This window comes from Gopherus flavomarginatus, chromosome 15 (assembly GCF_025201925.1).
Source record: "Gopherus flavomarginatus isolate rGopFla2 chromosome 15, rGopFla2.mat.asm, whole genome shotgun sequence".
Classification (NCBI taxonomy): Eukaryota; Metazoa; Chordata; order Testudines; family Testudinidae; genus Gopherus; species Gopherus flavomarginatus.
The window spans coordinates 22711551-22732819 of record NC_066631.1 but is presented as its reverse complement, the minus strand read 5'-3'; the positions used below and the strand labels follow the sequence as shown (position 1 = coordinate 22732819).

Sequence of the window (21269 nt, the reverse complement as noted above, 5' to 3'; positions counted from 1 at the left end):
TTATTAGTATCACGAACCTGTCTCTGTTCTACATTGGGGAATCAGGTAATTGTCTAAACTAAAAGTTGACTTTTATGCTCTGTTACACTCTACTCTTATTGTTTCACTTTGTTGTTGAACTGAAGCACTGATGCCTTTCATAGGGTATATTCCTTCTTTGGAGTATTCTGAGATTACTGGGAGCTTCGTAAATCAGTTCACTGACCCAAGATAATGAGATGCACTAGCTAAAATATCAGTTTATTGAATGGTTGCTCCATATAAGTAATCATAGAACAGAAACAACTCCCCAAACTCTGTGTCAGAATACACTCGATTCAGTATAAAATCTATCCTGTATCCCCTGCGAGTAGACTTTTCTTGTATTCCTCATCAGATTTCTGTAAAGCCACTTTCTCATTATTTTTCCCCTAACAAAGAATGGGCAAGGACACTATATACATGTTTTTTTTTGGAGAGAGAGCAAGAGATTCATCAGGTTTGTACATGAGACAAGTGAGAAGTAGTAAGGGTTTCTTTCGGTCAGCTCATCATAGCTATGCTTAATACAGCCTCAGTACAGAGAGATGGACTACAGTGCCTCTTAGGTTCTTCCAAGCCCTACTTTTCTGTGATTCTATCATTTTTCAACTTCAAAACAAGATTAAACTTTAAAATGTAGCTAAAAATTATGAACTAAAAAGATGAGTGACCAGCTTGAATTTTAACTTTTGTTGTAGATTGGAAAAGTGTGGGTTTTTTTTAAATGAACAACCAAAAAAAATTTTAAAGTCCTTTCTAATTGGAAAATTGATTTACAATTATTCCATGTTCAATTATGATTATTACAGTATCATAATTCACACAGGGCGTACCATACATATAAGACAGAATCCCTGCACTGAGAACAGGATCGAGGTCTAAAATAGATATAATGTGGAAAGTAATGACAACAGATCGGCTTAGGAGGGAGGTGGTCAGAGGTGAGAAGAGCAGTAAACGTTCGTATTTGTAATGTTTATATCCTTTGTGTCTTTTTGTTCTCAGTATTTCTTTTTGGTACATTTCACATCAAGATGTATAAAGTCGAACACTGATACGAAGGTTCATGTGAGGCACAACCAAAATAAGGCAGGTCTGAAATTTGATACACCAATTAAAAAGCAATATATCTGATAATTATACAGAAAACAGATCACACCAGCCAATGAGATTCACTAAGTTACTCTCAAAGTTCCAAGCTCTGTCTGAACTAGGAAAATAGACCACATTTGAAGAGGTCGGATGAAACATTTTAAAACCGGTTTTAAAGGATAGACAAAATCTGACTTCTTAAAAGAAAGTTGTTACACTGTGGGTGGTGAATCTACAGGAGAGCCTAACATATTTTAAAACACAACCTGTTTTCCTAGTTTAGACATACCGCATACCCTTTGGAATTGATTAGATTATTTATATCAAAGCTAGTCATACCTTTTACTAGGTGTTCACTTTTGAAAGACCCACATACACAGCAAAGGCATGTTTCTCAATTTAGCTGTGTCAAAAGCGTGAATGGATGAGTCTCTTCTGCCAGGATTTGAACTGTGGCTGCAGGGAGCCCAGGCATTCTAAATCTTAGCCCCCTACAAATCTTAGACCACTATTCTGTTGAGCCTATTATGCAAACCCTTACTATACTGTGTAGGGCTTATTACCATGTGTAGTCTATGTTAAAGTCAAGTAAGTGTTCACATGAGTGGGCCCTATTTCGGCAATGGAATCGTTGGAGAGAGGCATTTTTTCAGATTCTAGAGTTACAAACAGTATACAACTGTAATGACTTTGCAGTTATTCTTTCCCTCCACCAGTAACAACAAAACATTGCATTTCCGCAGCATTTCCTGGGGGCCACATGCAGGTGCTCGTGGTAAGAATAAGTCGTGGTCATTTCGTCAGAACAAGAATCCAAACCACCTTGATTAAGTAACCCCATTCACCAGCATCCTGTAAAACGCTTCACTGTTAAAAAATTATTCTAAAATAATAACTCAGCTTAATCACAAAAAATAACACTTGAATCATAACAGAGGGAAAGAAAAATGAACACTAACTTCAATAATGTTAATGAATCAAATATTGTATGTGAATGTTGAAGTGAAAATCTGATCTACTTTCCATATTTAAACACTATCACTAATGCTACTGTCCGAATTCTACCTGTCTGAGTCATGCAAGTACTCCCATGGTTTTCAAGGGAGGAGGACTTGGCCCAGTCATTGTATGTGATTGTAAGAATATTAAGCATAATTTGTTAATATTAAAAAAAATTTACTGTTGTTTTAGAGTGGCACAGAAGAGAGCCCCATATCCACCTTGTTATAATTGGACCTGCAGTAAGTTGGGGTTTTTTTTGCTTGTTTTAATTTATGTTTACTCACACAGATTTATTTTAGTGGACAAATGAGATATTTTTGACAATTGTTTGCAAATGGAAACCGAGTTAATGGTGTTTGAACTTTTACAAAGACTCCATGGCTGTTCAGAAGATGTTCTGAGCTGTGGAAATCAATCAGATTCTAATTTTCCAATTTCCAAAGCTCCCAATGGTTCAGTAGGGTCTGATGATTTCCTGGTAGCCTGAGGTATTAGAGCTACATTTAGAAGAGAGTCTAAGGATCTGTTCCCCATGAAGTCAATGACAAAAGTCTGGCTTCATTCAGTGATAGCTGGGCAGACCTAAGTTATTTGTAATATGGTAGCAATTAGCAGTCCCAGTCAGGATTGGGGCCCCACAGTGCTAAACATTACATAGATATATATGGAGAGGGTGGTGCTTGCCTCAAAGAGCTTACAGTCTAACTAAGAGAGAGTCAGAGTTGGTATAATGATCTCCAGTATGTATGTTCACCAACTTAAGATGCCTAGAGTGAGACTCAGACCCACTTACTGCGTTGTAACTTACACCTTTTACTTCCTGGCCCATGACATCTGAATTTGGCTCTCTGAGTGTAAGGATTCTAAGCTGGTCTATCTCACATGCCTAAAGACAAGAATGAGTAGTGTAGCAAGTGTACGCCAAAGTAGCCCCCACCCATTTTTACCTTTCAACTTCATCCAGCTCCTTGGCATACAAGTTCCACCAATGTACAGTCTGATCCATTGACTTTTTCCATTGACTTTAGTGGGCTTTGAATCAGGGCCCTTCGACTAGCAAGCAATTTTAAATTAGACTTTATATGTCACCTCTGAATTTGACCCTCGGATGCAAACTGGCATACGTCCCTTGACATCAGTGGAGCTAGTCCAGCTGACTGCATCCAATGGCCTTGTGTCAGTTTTGTAGATGTAGAGGACACTGTTGCGATTGGAGCACATATACTCTCTCCAATTTAGAATTTTAAATTCTGTACATTCACAAGACTTGTTAATGATATTCATTGATTTCAGTCTCAGAGAAGAGGATTTATTCCCACATTGGACTACAGGACCAACTTTTGGAGGGGAAAACTGCTGGTTTAACATTTGAATTTTAATATTTACTAGGGTATTCATACCATTCGTTTAACACACTGAATCTCTACCATAGACTCAAAAAGGAGTTAAAAGGTCAAATCTTGTAAATGAAATATTAGAAATTCATATTTCGGTGTTAATATTTTATGAGCAGAGGTTATCCAACATTTTAAACGACAGCAGTTATCATTCCTGAGTTTTTTCCAGAGCCTTGTGTTATGAAAATTTGTAATAATATGGAGGTGATATCGAACACCACCTATTTCCTGGCATACTTTTTGTAGCTACTCTGCAGTGTTTAGGGCATACAGGTTACTGCAGGCAAAGTGTACAAAGAGAGAATTGTGGAATTTGGTGTGAAAGTTGCTAACATATTACAAAAGACATGTGACTGATTTTCTGTTAATAATGTCACTGCTAGATTTTTTTTAAAGAGCTGTAAACTTCAATGTAGCAAGATACTTAAGCATGTGACTAGGCCAACCTATAGGGGGACAAAGTTAAGCAGATGCTCAAGTGCTTTGTTAGGTCAGGGATCTAGTGCTTAGTACCTTGCAGAACTGAGCCCTTATTTGCTTCTAAAGTCCTCCAGATAGGTTTGTTTTAGGGTTATTTGTAACAAGATTAGGTTAAAAAAATAAAAAAAAAATTGATTTCTTTTTAAGTCAGTGTCCCTTTAATCACCCAATTCTTCTTACCCGCCAAGAGTTGTTTGTTGGTATGGGCATCTGTTTGTTCTCAATGTGTCTCCTACCTATTCAACTGCAAGCAACATCCTGATGGCTTTAATTCCACCACTAAGTCATACGTCTTGCTACCTGCACATGCATAGTACTACTCATGATAGCCTAGTAGGTGAAGATTTAGGTTCCAGTTCTGCCAACACTCGTGCTTAACTTCACATATGAGTGGTCCCATTAATTTCAGTGGAACTATTAACCTATAAAAAATTCAGCACTGTGTAAGTGTTTGCAGGATGTATATCAAAATTTAGCTCCACATGACATTTCATGTCTCAGCTGCTTGAGATGGTTTACCTTTAGTAACCAAAACAGGGCTCTTAACTAGCAAAAACTAAAAAGCTGAGTCACCCATTTTATTTTTAATAAGTATTTTAATAGCCTTCTCCTGCAATTACAAACTTAAGAGTCCTGCTGAACTGCAGCCTGTCTTATGACGTGTATTTGTCTGCTGATATGAAGTCTTCCCTTCCCCAGTTTTGGTGTAATGCAGTTTCTGTTCCCATTGAGTTTGCTGATTTTGCAGAGGGTCATGCCTTTGTTTCCTTCAGTTTAGATTATTTTAATGCCATTTGTACTAGTCTGAATGTGTAAACAATTAGCAGACGCCAGCTGGTACAAAACGATGTTAGACTTATTTCTGACACCAGATAGTGAGTACAGAACTCAAGCTGAAAATCAGTGATGTCTGTTTCACTTTTAGATTCTGAGTGCTGTCAAGTTTTATTTTGAGACATTAAAGGGGAAGGTTTAGAATAGTAACACCTCCTCCCCCCGGCATTTATATTGGTGTTAGGTTTTACAGATGTGTGGCTCTTATACAATCCATATTTCAAGCTAAATATGAATTTGCAGCATTCCTGGAAATGACTTGCATATATTTTAATGACAGTGTTAGATTGCATTTTACAATAGGAATTTTTGTTCCTTTTTTGGATTAGACTGGCTTTATACAGAGAAGGTGAAAAATGATATGGATACCATTAATAACTGTGATTTTTAAGTGTAGGGTATAGTCTGTATAAATGGCCAGTATACTTTTGATTGCCCTCTGTCTGAGTGACATCCGCCTTTTTTACAGTGTTGCCAACTCTCAGGATTTCATGATGTCTCACAGTATTTGTAGTTTGTCCTAAAGCCCCAGCTCTTGGAATCATATGGGCATGATTTAAAATGATAATTAAAAAAGTAAGTTTCTAGCGGTGATAGGCAGTGTTCACTGGCAACGGCACATAGTGGTTAGGGCACTAGATTTCTGTGTGTCCTGCCCTCAATGTCTCTCCCTAGCCATTGTCCCTTGGCAGTCTCCCTTTTGATATGTGTGGACTTGACCCTTGTGTCGGGTCGCCGAGTAATCTTATCCCCCTCTGGGATAACAGAGTCCCAGGGAAGATATTGGGTCCTGTGTCATCGCAGTTGGGGGGGACTTTCAGTCGGTCTGTTGGCCCTTGCAGATGCCAGTCTCAACCACAGATTTTTCAAAGCCTTTGTCCTCCCCTCGCTTCCCCAAGGGGGAGGCTGTAAGTGAGGGGTTTTGTGCTCTTCATAACAAAGGTGGTTGGTAGGGGAGCTCAGGCCAGGGTCCTCTAAGATGCAATGATGTTGAGCACCCAGGATTGATTTATGGCTGTCTCCTTGGGCCACTTCCTACCACCCACCATCCTGCCACATTCTTACAGGGCATGATACAAAGTAGTAAAGAAGAAGAGAGTAACCAAACCTTCTACCCCCTGGGCTTAGCAGGCAAGCAGAATCTCCCCAGGAAAGGTTTCTGCAGCACCTCTCTTCTGCAGCTCTCAGAATTGGTCGCTCTGCCTGCCCCATCAGAATGTTTCTGAGCTGTCTGGCTCCCTATTAAGCGCCTCTTCCAGCTGGAGCATGCTCAGTATGTGGGGATGGGCGAGGACACCTGGGCCCAGAGATGCTCCTTAACCCCTTCAGTGCCAGTGTGGGGTTTAGACATCCCATCACACTAGCCCTCATGGTCGTGGAGAAAAATCTTGAAAATGTTAACACAAAGGCTTCAAACCAAGGCAAAAGAAAAACGCAGCATTTGTTGTTATTATTTTTAAGCAACCTCATGACTAATTAGGGCTTGACTCATGGTTTCTGAATGCTTGAGGCTGGCAGTACTGCATCCCTGTGCATAGTAGCCCAGCACAAAGCCTACACAGAATTTAAGCCTGATTTTGAAGCTCTAAATGGGAGTGAAGTGCTGCATAGACTTTATGCTGGGTCTCTTCAAAGGGATGAATTTTACCCTTTATAATCACCTTAAGGCTTCAGGTGCAGTGCCGAGAGGGAGATGGCTTTTAGCTGTTTGAGTACAAGATGATAAACTGAATCATTTAAAAAAAAATAACAGAGAGGTTTAAGAAATGCTCATCTAACCCAAAGACTTTCCCAATGCTTTTGCTTCGTGTGGGCCAAATGCTCTGCTGCACTCATTCTCAGTATTATTTTTTGCAGAAGAATTTAGGAAGTTGTGACAATTTATCCACAGTAGCGAAAGTTTCACAACAGGGTAACACAGTAACTCCTCAGTTAAATTTGCTGTACTTATTTTCTTGTGACCCCAAAAGCTTTCAGGTAACATGAGAAAATGAATAAAATCTGAATGGGCAGATATGATTTTTTTTCTCCTTCTTACTCATTTTTGTTCTCTTTAAATTTCACTACATACATTTCTATTAAAAATACCACTATCTTCCCTCTTTTATGTTTTCCTTTTTATCGTCATTTCTTTCCACTCTAGTACACCATAAGATTTGAAAGTGAACTGGAGTGGAAGATAAATCTGGAGCAGGTATAATGCAGTTTGTATTTGCAACTTGGAAGATGCATTTGCTGCCTCAAATGAAGACTTTAGGCACTTCAGTTGTCTTTTTAAATTTGCTTCACTTTTTCATGAATTGAACGTCATTACGATGAGCCCAACATTAATATATGCAGCATATCCAGAGAGGTTGAATGATTGACCAAACTTTTAAAACTCTTAAAACATTTTAAAAAATATATTTCCTCACACACACAGAAGGCAGTTTTCTCCAAATACTATTAAAATGTATTTGCAGATAGGAGGGACAACTAGAAATCTATATCTCAAAATAAATCTTAGCTGCATTCTAACTTCTGTTGTAATACCCTTATTTACATTAACTCTTACACCACAAGATCCTGTTGAAGTCAATTGAGTTACTTGTAGTGTAAGATAGTATTCATTGTGGGTATCACAATCTAGCCCTTAGAAGTTATCATCACATAATAGGCTAATGTATTTTATTTTCTGTTTGTTTGTGTTTGATTATGGCTTGGATCCTGCATCCTTCACTCACGAGTAGCCCTGTTTACTTGAATGGGATTGATCATAACGGTTGCAAGATCCTGACGGTTGAATGTAACGGTTGCAGGAACAGGTCCTATAATAAACCATTCACACTCCTTTGCTTCTAGCCCCTCCACAACTTTTTTCTTTCCCCCCATTTCTGTTTTTAATTATAAAGATACTTGTAGCAGAAGGTGATTTTCAGCAATTCTGCCTTGCAAGGATAGGGGCTTACAGAATCTCTTTCTGAAAAGATAAAATTACATTGCAGAACTTTTGTTTATTTGAGCATTCCATACTGCAGTTTCACCTCTTGTACTGCAATAAACCCCTCTTGAAACCCTCTTTGACGATGCCATATAATTTTTAACCATACATGTGGAAAGTACAGAATATTGTTATGTTTATAATGACATTATTTTTCATTGACAACTATTTTTTTCATGTCTGACTTCTTCCCATGCCCATCAAGATAGTTGTTGAGTTGAATATCATAGAACCTAGAGATGGAAAGGACCTACCAGGTCATCTAGCCCATCTCCTAAATAAGCAGGACTCTTCCTGACTGTATGTTTTCTAGTGGTTTTTATAATCTAGTTTTAAAGGAATCTACAAATGACGCTTCTACCAATTCAAGTACAAAATTATTCCACAGGCTCCCAGACCTCAGTACTGGGAAGATTCCCCTGTATGCAGTCTACATTTTTCTTTTCATCACTTTTCTCCTGTATCCACCCCCACAATCTTTTGCTATAATAAACATTTCCTCTCCATCTTTGATGTTTACAACCTCAAATAACTGTAGATTTTTATATCCCCTCTCACTTAGCAGCTTAGTCAGTCTGTCTATATATTCAATTCTTTCAATATTTCCTCTTTGTTTAAAACATCGTGCAAGTGATATGGCAAATAATCTCTCAGATGCACACCAAAAGTAGTTTCAGAAATCAAGATGGCATTTGCATAGAATGCATTTGTAGGACATATAGTCCTATATTCTTGTGGACATTGAGTATAAACTTTATGTGGTTATGTTTTTAATAAGTTTATGTTAATGGATTTAAATAAGTAGCTTTGAAGCAGCTTGACTTTGAGCCTGGATAGAGTGAAATAACCTCTCACCCAGTATTCCAGATGTTTGTTCACACATTGTTTATCCACAACCTTCTTTTTACCTTGTTACAGGTTTTAGGCTTATTTTGTTTATTGTAAATGATTCAGTGGGTGTTCCCCCTTATTGTAGGTAGTACAGACATTTTGTTTTTAGTCTGATTCATTTACCTTCCCAATTTTGTTTTTTCAAGAAATGAGACCTTACCCATGTCCAATTACTTAAGTTAAGCCAGGTGTACAAAGTATAAGAAATTATATAACTTTGTAGTTATTAGTGCTTCTGAATAAAAATTGTAATAACACGCCAAATTGGTTTGCTATGATCAACCGGCAATGAGGTAAAAACAACCCTAAATCAAAGGGACTTTAGTTAAATATTCACAGAACACTGGACTCCGATCCTAAAGAAACCCTTATTATCATTACACGTTTGTTCAGGTTCTTATCATGTGCTATCTTGTAGGAAGGCTTGATCTGTTGGGAAGTATAATTTATTAGGGTCAGAGATCACAGTGAGATCTTTACACCTGAAGGTACTGCAGAAGCGCAAATTATTAATAGTTTAACAAATAGAGAGGACCTAGCATCCTTATATTCACTTTCAAGGCTCCACAGTCAATCCCACCCTATCTATCGTCTCTTGTTTAGTATCAAGTTGTTGATGCTCGCCTTTGAAGGGTCCATGATGCCAGCCTGCCTTCGGCCCCTTTCTAAATTTTCAGTCAAGCACCTTTGTGCTTTCTCCTCTGCAGTCCCATGTGGTTGGAAGGCATTCCCTGTAAACATCCTCAAAGCTGCCTCATTATCCAACTACGGATCCCTCCTCTAAACTCTCCTTTACTGTGATGACTACAAAATATTGGAGAATGGTTAGATTGTTGTTGTGCAGAGACCATTGCCTATCATGCTGACCTGTATCATCTCATCATTCTCTTGTACGCCCCCATCTGTCTGTGGCCTGCTGTTGTCTTCCTTTGTAAGCTCTTAGGGGCAGAGACTGTCTTTTTGTTGTGTTTGTACAGCACCTAGCACAGGACTATGGTTCTCAGGTTATTAGGGATCCGAAGTGCTCAGTAATACAAATAATTAATAGTTAATAAATAGTCTCTTCACTAACTCACCTCACACAGCTTCCAGCTAGTTTTTTCTCCAGCTGCTGGCAAAGCTGTGTTAGGAAGGAAGAAAGAAGCTGTAGTGGTGTAGATCCATCAGAAGACATTAAGAAACATTAATTGTTAACTATGTAGTGGAAGAGGAATCTAGAATCAAAGGATTCAGTTTGTGGTTGATGAAGTTGTTGTAAATTTCTTGTAGATACTCATTACAGACAGACAGAGCTCCTTTAAAGACAACATTTGTATTTTGCGTTCTTTCCAAAGTTTTCCTTAAAGCTACTGACCATTAAAACTTAGTTGTAAAAGCCTGCTTGGTAATTGATCTATTTGAATACGAGGTCCCCCACAGCAGTGAAGCTAAGGAAGTCTTATTTCACTGTCACTCATATTCCCTACACTCTGAGCAAAAAACCTGTTCTTACTGAAGTTGCAGGTATAGCACGCAGGGCAACATGTTGACAGACTGCAAATGTGCTATGAGCTCTGCTTTCTACAAAGTCTAGACCAGGGATAGTGAACTTTTTTTTGTCAAGGTATTGTCAGGTCCAGACCCCAGAGAAAATAATATAAAAATAACAGTGATGATGATAATAAGTAGTAAATAAAAAGATTTTGGGGTCCATTCAAAAGCATGTGGTGGTCCGGATTTGGCCTACTGACTACCCCTGGTTTAGACAATAGCAGTAGTCTTATCATCATCAAAACATTCTAGACCATTTCTTTAGTTTAAGTTCATTTTTAAATGGCAAGTGTTTAATACGGTGTGTTTGCAGACAGTCCCTCTGGATTTTGATCAGGCTAGGCCCTGCGCTGAAGCAAAGACATCTTCATCATTGTGAAATGTTTGATCTATGACTGTTTCCACAGTGTTGAACATGTCGTAGAGATGATTCTTGCCTGTCAGCAAACTAGTGTCTCCCTAATAGCCTAACTCGGCCTGTTAGATGTGGTTTCTTACACTCTCTGCATCCACTGAATTTTCATTTTGCCTCATCTGCACTTACAGAAACTGTTCATCCAACACAAGCTCAGTGATATCTCATGAGATATGAAATCCTCAATGGCTTTCCTGTTTGTTTGGTGGTTTTTTTTTTTGCAAGGGAGAGTTGTTTAATAAAATGCACTGGGTGACTGATGAAAACTCTTACCTGGTGCATTGTAGGGAACGCAAGATAAAATGTTACAAGAAGAACTCTTTTGGCTGTACAAGGAATCTGACCATGGAAGTAACTTTCTGAGACCAGTAACTTGAATGCTGCAACTACGAGGTTTCTAGGCATCCTGCACAACTGATTGGCTCAGAAAGCACCAACATTTTTGTGTGTGTCTCCAACATCATTTCAGTCATGTTGCTCGCATGCACCTTAAACTTCTCTCTATGGGGATTGGGGTTGGATGTCTGTGCACACACAAGTATTAGAGTGCTGCTTATATTGTAATCACTACCAATAGAATTACTTTTCCAGAACAAAAAGTGTTTTCTAAAATACTTTGGGTATGTGTTTCATACTCGGTTCTATGCAGCAAAGTACAATATTTATCTGACAAGCTCATCTGTAGACAGTGTCCTTTATAATAATTATGCATTATGTGCTCATTCTAGAAAGAGAGCTAATACATTAACATGGGGGCAAAAATTAAACCCTACTGTCTCCACACCGCTTTAAAATGCTGTGTTTTGCACAGTCTCATAAATCAACTTAATCAACTCACATTTAAACAAAAAACAAAAACAAAACAACTACCCAACTTCTGTTATTCTTCATCTGGTTATTATTCCCAAATGCCTATTTATAGGTTTTTTTTCAACCTATTAAATGAAAACAACTGATTTTGTTAGTCTTTGTAAATAAGCCTGCTTAATTTCCCACCTTTGCAGAAGTGTTTTAATAAATCTAGAACATTCTTCCCATTATAGTCACACATTTTAGATTTTTACATTAGTTTTCAAACAGATTCTTCTACTAATGCTTTAAATGTGTTTGAAAGTGCAGGGCTCAGTTGTGAGCAAGGGGTGGTGGGGGTCCAAGAAGTCACTTTACTTTCCCTCATAGGTAATTCAAATGGTCAGATCCTGAACAAAGGGCTACTGCTGCGCCACTACCCGCCTCTGAATTTCAGTTCCCGTTCAGCAGGGCAGCTTATAGATGCCCTGTTCCCTGCTAAGGCTGGATTACAAGGTGGCCATCCCATAGTTATTAATATTGTGTATTGCAGTCACTCTAGAGAACCATCCTGAAATCAAAGCCCCATAGTCTCAGGCAATGTACAAACACATAACAATAGTAAGTCCCTGCACCAGAGAGCTTCCAGTCTATATAGGCAAGAGGAACAAAGGGTGGGAGAAAGGAAATCTCATCATCCCCATTTTCAAGTTGAGGAATTGAGGACCAGAGCAATTAAGTGGCTTGCTCAAGGTTACAAAGAGATCTATGCCCAAGCTGAAAATAGAATCCAGATCTCCTGAGTCCCAGCCCAGTGGCTGAATCATAAGACCATCCTTCTTCTCAAGAACTAAACATGAATCTACCAAATATGGTTTTCTATAGCATGATTTTAAAATCTGACTTTCATTTTAAACTTATAGCACATTTTTGTAAATACTGAACTGTGGAAATTTGTATTTTCCTTTTAGGTGTTTAGTTTGTGTGTTTATTGCTAAATAGAGACATGTAATGGTGTATGTGTTTCTTTATAGGTTGATACAGAGTTTACAAGTGAAGTCAATGAAAAAGTTAATAGGTAAGCAGGTATGCTCCTTATCAGTTTAAAAAGAAGCAGGGAGTAATTCTAGCCTTTTATTGTCTGTATCTGTGTGTGCGCAAATCCTTGTATCTTATGTGAACAGTTGTCTGCATGTCTAACAAACTAGTTCTAGTAGTTTGTGTATAAGGCTCACATATAAAATATTGTACGTTTGACTGTTTCAGCAGTTAAGTAGAACTCTGTATGTTGTTTTGTGTTAACTCGTATCTGATTTAGAAGTAGATTTCTTCCATTTATAATTCATGTGGATATCCTCATTCCACTCTTCCCCCTTGTTTCTGCAAGATCTTACGTGCTGTTGGTGGGTGGACAAGATAACCTGCGTTAGCTCTTTTCTGTCTCTAGTTTAAGTGTTTTCTGATTGAAGCGTATAAATTTTAGAAAACAGAGATTTCTTCTGCAGTACATAAGAATTGCCTGGCTGGAACAGAACAAAAGATCAGTTTCCTCACTCTGGTAGCCAATGCCAGATGGACAGTTAAGAATTAGCACAGTGCATGTTCTCTGTAATATTCTGTTGCAAGAGAAAATTTCTTCCTAGTCCTTATTGAATCTCCTTAAGGGTCTCTTCTGGGCTTTTCACTGATGTTATTTTAAGTTACAGTGCTATTCTCCACAGTCATGCAGTTATATAGTCATTTACAGCTGTGCAAACTGGGTGTAAAATGCTACAAAATTAGAATGGTGGCATTTGGCAGTGTGGTCTGGCAGAGGGGTGCTGGACTGGGATCCAAAAAAATGAGGGTTCGAGTTGTAGCTCTGTTACTGACCTACTGCATGAGCTTCTGCACGTCACTAACCCCATCCTGTGAGCTGTTAAGGCCCCAGGCTCAGCTGAGGTCTCTAGGCACTACTGTGATACAAATAATAGCTAATCAGAATATTCAGTACAGGTGGAGAGCACTACACAAATGCTAGTAATAATACTACATTGTGCCTACGGAATCTTTTATTGAAGGATCTAGTTATATTAATTATGACTCATCATACCTCTTTTGTTTTTCCCATGGGCAAGTCATTGGGGATGTCGGCAGTGCAATCAAACGTGTGATTGCAGCTTGGATAGGTCTACCCCGCTAGCTTTAATCTAGTTAGCACAGCTAAAATTAGCAATGAAGATGCAGCAGCATGTGCTTCAGTGCGGTCGGTACAACCCCACCCAGTCCCACTGCATATGTACTCTTGATGCTAACCTATGTGGTGCCAGTTTGCTGTAAGTGGTACTCAGGCTAATTAGATTATAGCTAGTGTGGGTATGTCTACATGAGCGGCAGTCATCTCCAATTGCACTGTAGACGTACTGATACTTAGTGCAATCAGAACCATAATTCCTGACTGCCAGAGTTGTTTTAACCTTTAGGCTATACCCAGCTACCCTAAATTCAGGGGAAAAGTCCATAGTGCATGCAGTAGGAATTGTCCTAATTATGCACACTTTACTTCTAGGACACCTGGGGTACATTTGTTACAGGAGATACCTCAAGATGATCTTCACGCTGCTGCGAAAAGATGCTTTGCAGTGGTGAACAGCTCTATTTCAGAGGGGATGTCTGCTGCAATCCTGGAGGTAATTACATCTGAGTGTTGAATGTGTGCAGCATGTGAATCTGAAATTGCTTTGTATCTCTTGAAATTTAGTCAACATTCCTATCCAGATTTCAAAGCCAAAGCCAGTGAAGGCAAAAGCAAAATGTTTTCTTCACAAGAATAGATTTTTTTAAAAATTAAAAATGTATTTAAATATTACACTTTATTGTTTAAAGACAGGCTGTAATTTCATCAAGCCTGTTAAATTAATATTACAGAACCTTCAATAGGATGATCTGGAGTTCTTGTGGCTGTCACGTGTTCCTAGTTTAATATCCATCTCCTTATAAAATTACTAGAAAATGCTTTATTATTACATCATGTTACAGAAGTGAGTCTGAGGCTGGATTACTGAAGTGATTAATACATTAATAACAAGCTCATTTTATTAATTTACCATATTGGTGGCAAAAAAAAATCTCAGGTTTATTTCATACCAGTCAAAGTGGGGTCCTGCTTGCTCTCACACGTCTCCTACGAAAAATCATAATTTACTCAGGCTCTGTCTATATTTATGGCAGCATGTAGAAGAAAGGCACTACATGTGTAGCTGCATGCCACAGCGAAAGGCAAGCTGCATCCATACTTGTCACTGCTCTGCTGCCAGAGCCTTTCACTGCATCGGGAAAAGCTCTGGCAGTGGGAAAGCAGCAGGACACTGCACCATTAAAAATAGCAGTGTAGACATGGGAGACGCTGCTTGGCATGTAGAGAGCTGTGTAGGTTATTACCCTGGGGCTTGAGGTATGTAGGGCACTCTGCTCTACTCACCTATACCAAGCCTCACCATCTGCAATGCTATTTATACCCATGCTAGCTGGGAGTGCAGAGTCTATACTCTGCATGCTGCCATTTTGGGGAGGAGCCATCTTTTTGTTCTGTGTTTGTATAGGGCTTAGCACAATGGGGGTCCTGGTCCATGACTGACATTCTTAGGTGCTACCACATTATTTTTACTAGTAGTAATAATAATAATAGTGACACTCCTATTGCTGTTCCTAACGAATGATGGCAGTTTTCACTTCTAAAATGTTTTTCATCTGTACATATCAAAGTTCTTCATAAGACCTCTGCAAGGTAGATGAATGTTAGATAGGGAGTATGTCACTCATCACTGAACTGCAGCTACCTCTAGGGTGGAAGGCATACACTGTTTGACTGCACATAGCAACATTATGTTCTTATTCCAGGACCTGTTAAGACCAGAAGCAGTACTGCATTTGGGCGAGGGCTAAAGAAGGCTATGACACTTCCAAAGTTTTCATTGATGCATTTTTTTTTAATGTTCACCAATTGTTGAGAATTGCTGGAGCATACCAACAGCATCTTATCTCTAATTTGAGTTTTAAGAAGAATCAAGGAATACCAGCCACATCCAACTGAAATTATTTAGGGAAGTTAACTAGGTAGAATATTATCATCGGAATCTGAATTTGCGAGGGTGTAGAGTTAACATGTAAAGTGCTTTTAGATCTTTAATTTCTGAAGTGATTTGGAACTCGGTTTTAGATCTCCTCCAGAAAACAGCAGCACAGTAACCCCGAGCATCATGCCAGGGCAGTGGTTCAGTACTAAATCAGAGGAATGAGTGTGACCTGTCAAGTCACCACCACCACTTCCTCCTGCAGCTCTTGCATGTTTCCTTAAAGGTCTCTCATCCAAGAAGTGACCAACACTCAACCTGATTTACCTGGTGAGGGAGGGGGAGAGCAGAACTCAACGTGGGGATATAAGATCTCCATGGGTCTCCCACAGAACAAGATGATTCCACTGGGGGTGGAAATAGCTTTTCCACGGGGGTGGGGGCGGACAGGATAATTTGTAATAATCTCCACAAGGATCTTCTGACTAAGATTTCCAGTCCCCTCCCTCAGGTTTTAATGTGGGAGGGAACAATGTGGCCTAGCAGGCAGGTTAGTATTTTAACAAGTGTTTGTTGAGTGAAAAATGTAAGTCACTGTGAATTTACTCAAACTATTGACCTCAGTCCAGGGATTATTGATTTCAGCTCTGCTTTGTTGAAGCCACAGTTCTGACAAGGTTTAGTTCTGATGCCTGAAAGACTAAATCAGTTATCAGCAGGATTCTGATGAAGGTTTGTGTGTGAGAAATAGAATATCACTACTCTATACCCAGCTTTTCATAATTGTACTACGAAAGAGTCAAGCAGCACTTCAAGGGGAAAGCAGCCTTAGTCTAAATTTCTATTACATAGTTCCAGTGAGTAAGTTTCAAGGTGTAGGGCTGCCACAAAACCCCTATTCTCCTTGAAAACCAGCATATAAATAGAACAGTAAATGGCTTCCCATTTATTACCCTGTCCGTACACTCAACCCCACACAGCTACTAAGCCAAAGGAGCACTCCTTGCACCAGGGCACGTTGCCTTTTTCACACATCTCACTCAGTCACTCACAAAGTTAATTTCTTTCTTTCTGGGTGTTTGCCTCCCATTGAAAAATTGTATTTGGGATCCATAATCCCCCAGAGGCTTTCAGCTACAGAGAAATGTATTCTGTATTGAATTTAATTTTATTTCCTACTCATACAGTAGATTCTTTGGTATTATTTTTCTACCTCATTTGGTGTGGGTAGCTACTGGACATGGCCCAATTTAGCACTGTTTGTAGTTTAATCCACTTAGAGCTATTTTCAGAGACTCGCTACACTGAAAATGGAGGGCTAGTCTTCTATTTTTGTAGTTGCTAAATATGCTCAAATAACCTGTGAAGTAATTGAAGTGAAAAATAAAACTCCCCTTCTCTAGGTGCAAGATTTGACCCGTAGTAGTTTGCGTGTCATTTTTCCTGTACATGATGCTATTTACAGAGGTATCATTCCACCCATTTTCCATCATTGTATTGATGGGATAATTTCAAAACTTGTAGTCAATTTTGGCTTGTGTTCATGCGTAATCATGCATTAAAAAATGCATCTACTTCCAAATCTTCCAAACTGAGCTTGTTATGGATTGTTTTACGTTGGCCTCTTCTTCTTATGTATGTTGCTGCAGAATATGTTTATTTTGCTTCCTATTCTGGAGCTAAAATTAGGCAGCATCTGCTACTATTTCTGCCTCCACCGAATTTCTTTATATATATTATTTTGCCAAAGTTTTCTTTGTGTTGTTAGGAAAATGCAACCTGATAATTTACAGTTGGGATAAATAGGATCTAATAGTGGAGGCTTGAAAATGGCCCTGGCTATTGAGTCCAGTTCACTTGACTGTGAATACTGTATAACATATTCTCATAACAAGACGCCTTGTCTAATGGCCTGAGAATGTCACCGGTGTCAGGAATTCCTGAGTAATAATCCCTGCTCTGACAATGGCTCCCTCTCAGGCTTTGGACAAGTGACTTACCGCCTGAGAAGTGCTGAGAACTCACAATTCACATTTGTTTTTGATCTCCAGCTCTCCCCAGAGAAGGCGCTCAGCATTTCTGAAAGTCAGGCATTAACCTCTCTTTACTGTCTCCACAGTGCTACTATTAAAGTCAGCCCCAGTTACCATTCAGGAGTAATGGAGAGAACACAAATTATTTACCTTTACCTATCTCCGTGAGTGATATCTGTTGGTAAATGTTGACTTATTATGGTAGCACTCTACTTACTCAAACCTTATTAGGGACTATGTTAGAATGAACAATTGTAAAGAGTTGTGAAGATGTCACGGCTAAGTATTATTCAAAAATCAGTAGCTCCTTCAGGGCTTGTACTTTCTCTGAGAGCAGAGGACATGAAGCCACAAAGAGACTCCATTTCCTTCCACCACTCAAACTGATTTAGTTGGGGTTGGTCCTGCTTTGAGCAGGGGCTTGGACCCGATGACCACCTGAGGTCTCTTCCAACCTCATCTTCTATGATTCTATGAAACCAGCACTGGGTCAACTGCTGAATGAAGACAGATGGCTTTTATCCTGCCTTAGTGCAGGGGACTGGACTAGAAGACCTCTGGAGGTCCCTTCCAGTCCAGTCCCGTGATTTTTGGAGTGTGCTAACGTAACCTGAGCTGACCATAGAGGCCATGTGACAGTGATACAAAGAGCTAGTCTCCTGCAAAAGTCTGAGCATGCTGGCTCATGCTCACATCAATTAAGTTACCAAGCTAGAGTCCCAAACTCTATAGGAAAGATGATTAATGGACCGTGCACTGGATTGGGATTCAAGAGATCTGGGTCCAGTTTTTGGCTCAGCCACAGATTTCATGTGTGACCTTGGGCAAGTCACTTAATCTCATTCTTCATCTATAAAATGGGAATAATAGCTCACATAGGAGTTGGGAGAATAAAATCCACTAATGATTATGATGTGCCCAGATATTACAATAATGAAGGCCATATAAATACCTGTATGGTAACTTCTATTTGTTAGCTCACTTTAAAGACAGTCGGAAGCTCAGTCCAGTTTAGAATTGATGACAGTCTTCCATTGACCTCCGTGAGAGCAGAATCAGGGCCTTAGTTTTCCATTAAGAAACTGCATGAAGTTAGCATTTTTTAGTGACATTGACTCTTGAACCACCCAGGGCCTGTTATAAATTTAGAATGATTTTGGTTTTGTATTAATTCCCTTTGGATAATTACGCAATAGGATTTGATGGTACAGTGGAACCACCTCCCTTAAAAACATCTCTCTTGAAAGAAGTCTCAGTTTAATTAGGCAAAGCGGCTACCTGACATGGCCAATAGGAAGAACCATCTGTCAAGGTCTTGTTTTATTAACAAGACAAATCAAACTAAAAATGTTTCGATCAGAGATGGAACAAACATGCTGGGGTTTAGAAACCAAATTCCTGTCAACTGGGAAATTTAAAATTTAGCAAGGTCATGTATCCTGTAAATGCTTATGCACATGCTTAACATTATTCATGAGTCATCAGTTGTCCCTACAAACTATAAAGTCATGTCTGGTTCAAATCTAGCCCTGGTTTGAAGTGACCAGAAATCATTACCATCTGATTATTTGATCTAGTCATCTAAGACCCGTTTTTAGCATCCAGATCACACACACCACCTTTTCTTCTTAACAGTCACTGAAGAAGGGACAAGCAATATGTGGGCTCAGAAAATAATCTTTGACATCTTATAAATCAGAAATAAAACATGGTTGGGCGGGTGCAGGGAATTGATTACTATCACTGTCCATACAGTAACTTGCTGTGTAATGGCTGAACGAAAGATTTTGACTCTAACAACCTTTCACCACAGCACTTTTCCTCCACTCTAAAATTTATGTAAACTGTTGTAAAAATCATGAGATCCTGCTGGAATTAAAAAAACCCCAAAGCAACGAACCAACTAAAGAAAACAACACGGAAATGGAGGAATCAGTGGGTGTCCACCCTCTAATATACAATACACTGTATTGTGGTGCAAAATCCAGTCTCAGCCATCATGTGAAGCCCAGACCTGGTGTCTTAGAACAACTCACAGAAAGCCAAGGAAGAAAAAATTAAGCTGCAGGACAGGAGGTAAAAAGTGAGGGGATGCCAGAATGACACAAAAACAGAAAGAGCTATAAGGCAGAAAATGGAGGACACTCCAAAAAAGACCATACAATGAATAAAAACTGCAATTCCCTCCTCCAGACTTAGCCTTGCTAGTTAGAAATGCTTACTGTGTACCATGCTTGAAAAAGTAACTTTACACCCTGTATCCTTCTCAAATTACTCTTAAACACATTTGCAGTCAGGATAAGGTAACAAAACAGTGGGCCACCAGAGTAAACTCTTACGTTAACTTGTTATTGGCAGGTCCCAGGTCAGTTAATTATATATATTTTTTCAGCAATACCGCCATATTTGGGGTCGGGAAGGAATTTTCCTCCGGGGCAGATTGGCAGAGGCCCTGGAGGTTTTTCGCCTTCCTCTGCAGTGTGGGGCACGGGTCAGTTGCTGGAGGATTCTCTGCAGCTTGAGGTCTTCAAACCACAATTTGAGGACTTCAATAACTCAGATATAGATTAGGGGTTTGTTATAGAAGTGGGTAGGTGAGATTCTTTGGCCTGCATTGTGCAGGTGGTCAGACTAGATGATCATAATGGTCCCTTCTGACCTTAAAGTCTATGAGTCTATGATTCTTTTTACTGCTTAAAAATAGAGTAAGCATCTAAATTAAATTCAAGGCTACTTGATGCAGTAATTATTTACAGCACCATCCATTTATGTAAGACTGGCTGGTGCGAAGCCAACTCTTGTCTTACCCAGTTGGCCATCTGTTCTGTCTTTCAGTGGTTGTAATTCATCAATACCTGTGTGATTCCAGGCCTCAGAGTTTTTCAGCTGTTATGTTTAATTGTCCTCAGTCTCCAGCTAGCAAGAACATCACGCTCTTTCTCCACTGGGTTCAGAAATGAAATAAAAACTAAAGTGCAAATCCTCAAAAATTTGCAGTTGCCTATATCCCTTTGATTTCAGTAGGTTAGATGCCTAAATACCTTTGAGGATCTGGGCCTTTGTGGTCACTTTTAATGAGCTGCAGTCTGTGTGGCATTCAGAAACAAAAAATGAATAAATGTGCTATGACAAAGTGCATAATAATGTGGGAACACGCTCGCCCAGACCGAGGTGCAGCAATATTGTAATAAATGTACCAGGCCCCAACACTAAACTCAACCTAAGGCAGAATTGCGATGGGGCACTAGTAAATTGAGTTGTTCATCATTATTCATGTATCAAGTGGCGTGTGATGTCCTTTTGTTCAGTCTGTCTAATTTACTTGAGTGGATAGCAGACAGTTACAACAGCCCATTCTGGAGCACTGAGAGGAATTCTGAAAAAAAGGATAATTTCTTTGACTAAGGCTCTTTTTCACTTGGATAGAGCATCCAGGATCGCCTTGTTAATATGAAAAATTCTACACGAAGTAGCCAGTTTTGAAGTACCACAGCATTTTTTTTAAAGTGAAGGAGAAATATAAAATTCAGAGAGCCAAGTACTGTGTTGTGCATATCTCCCCACTAAAATCCATGGGGCATAAGTCAGTGCAGAACTGGACCCTAAGAGTTACATAAAAATATATATTTTTTTATAATATGTCCATTGTCACCTAGTCATACTGCTCTTGTGGTGGTGCTTTCATACATTTGAGAGAGGACTTTTCCTGTCACTAAGCTAGTTCAGACAGGAAACCCATCCATTCATTCTAGA

The 21269-nt window shown here is 39.2% G+C and overlaps 1 protein-coding gene across 1 annotated transcript in view; it reads left to right on the top strand.

Moving 5' to 3' along the window:
* Positions 1 to 21269, top strand: part of GLT1D1 (glycosyltransferase 1 domain containing 1) — an 84622-nt gene that overhangs the window by 47981 nt on the left and 15372 nt on the right. Inside the window, exons 8-10 of the mRNA XM_050923536.1 lie at positions 2305 to 2354; positions 12466 to 12509; positions 13980 to 14100. Coding sequence (XP_050779493.1) covers positions 2305 to 2354; positions 12466 to 12509; positions 13980 to 14100 — 215 coding nt within the window. The remainder of the gene's footprint in view (positions 1 to 2304; positions 2355 to 12465; positions 12510 to 13979; positions 14101 to 21269) is intronic.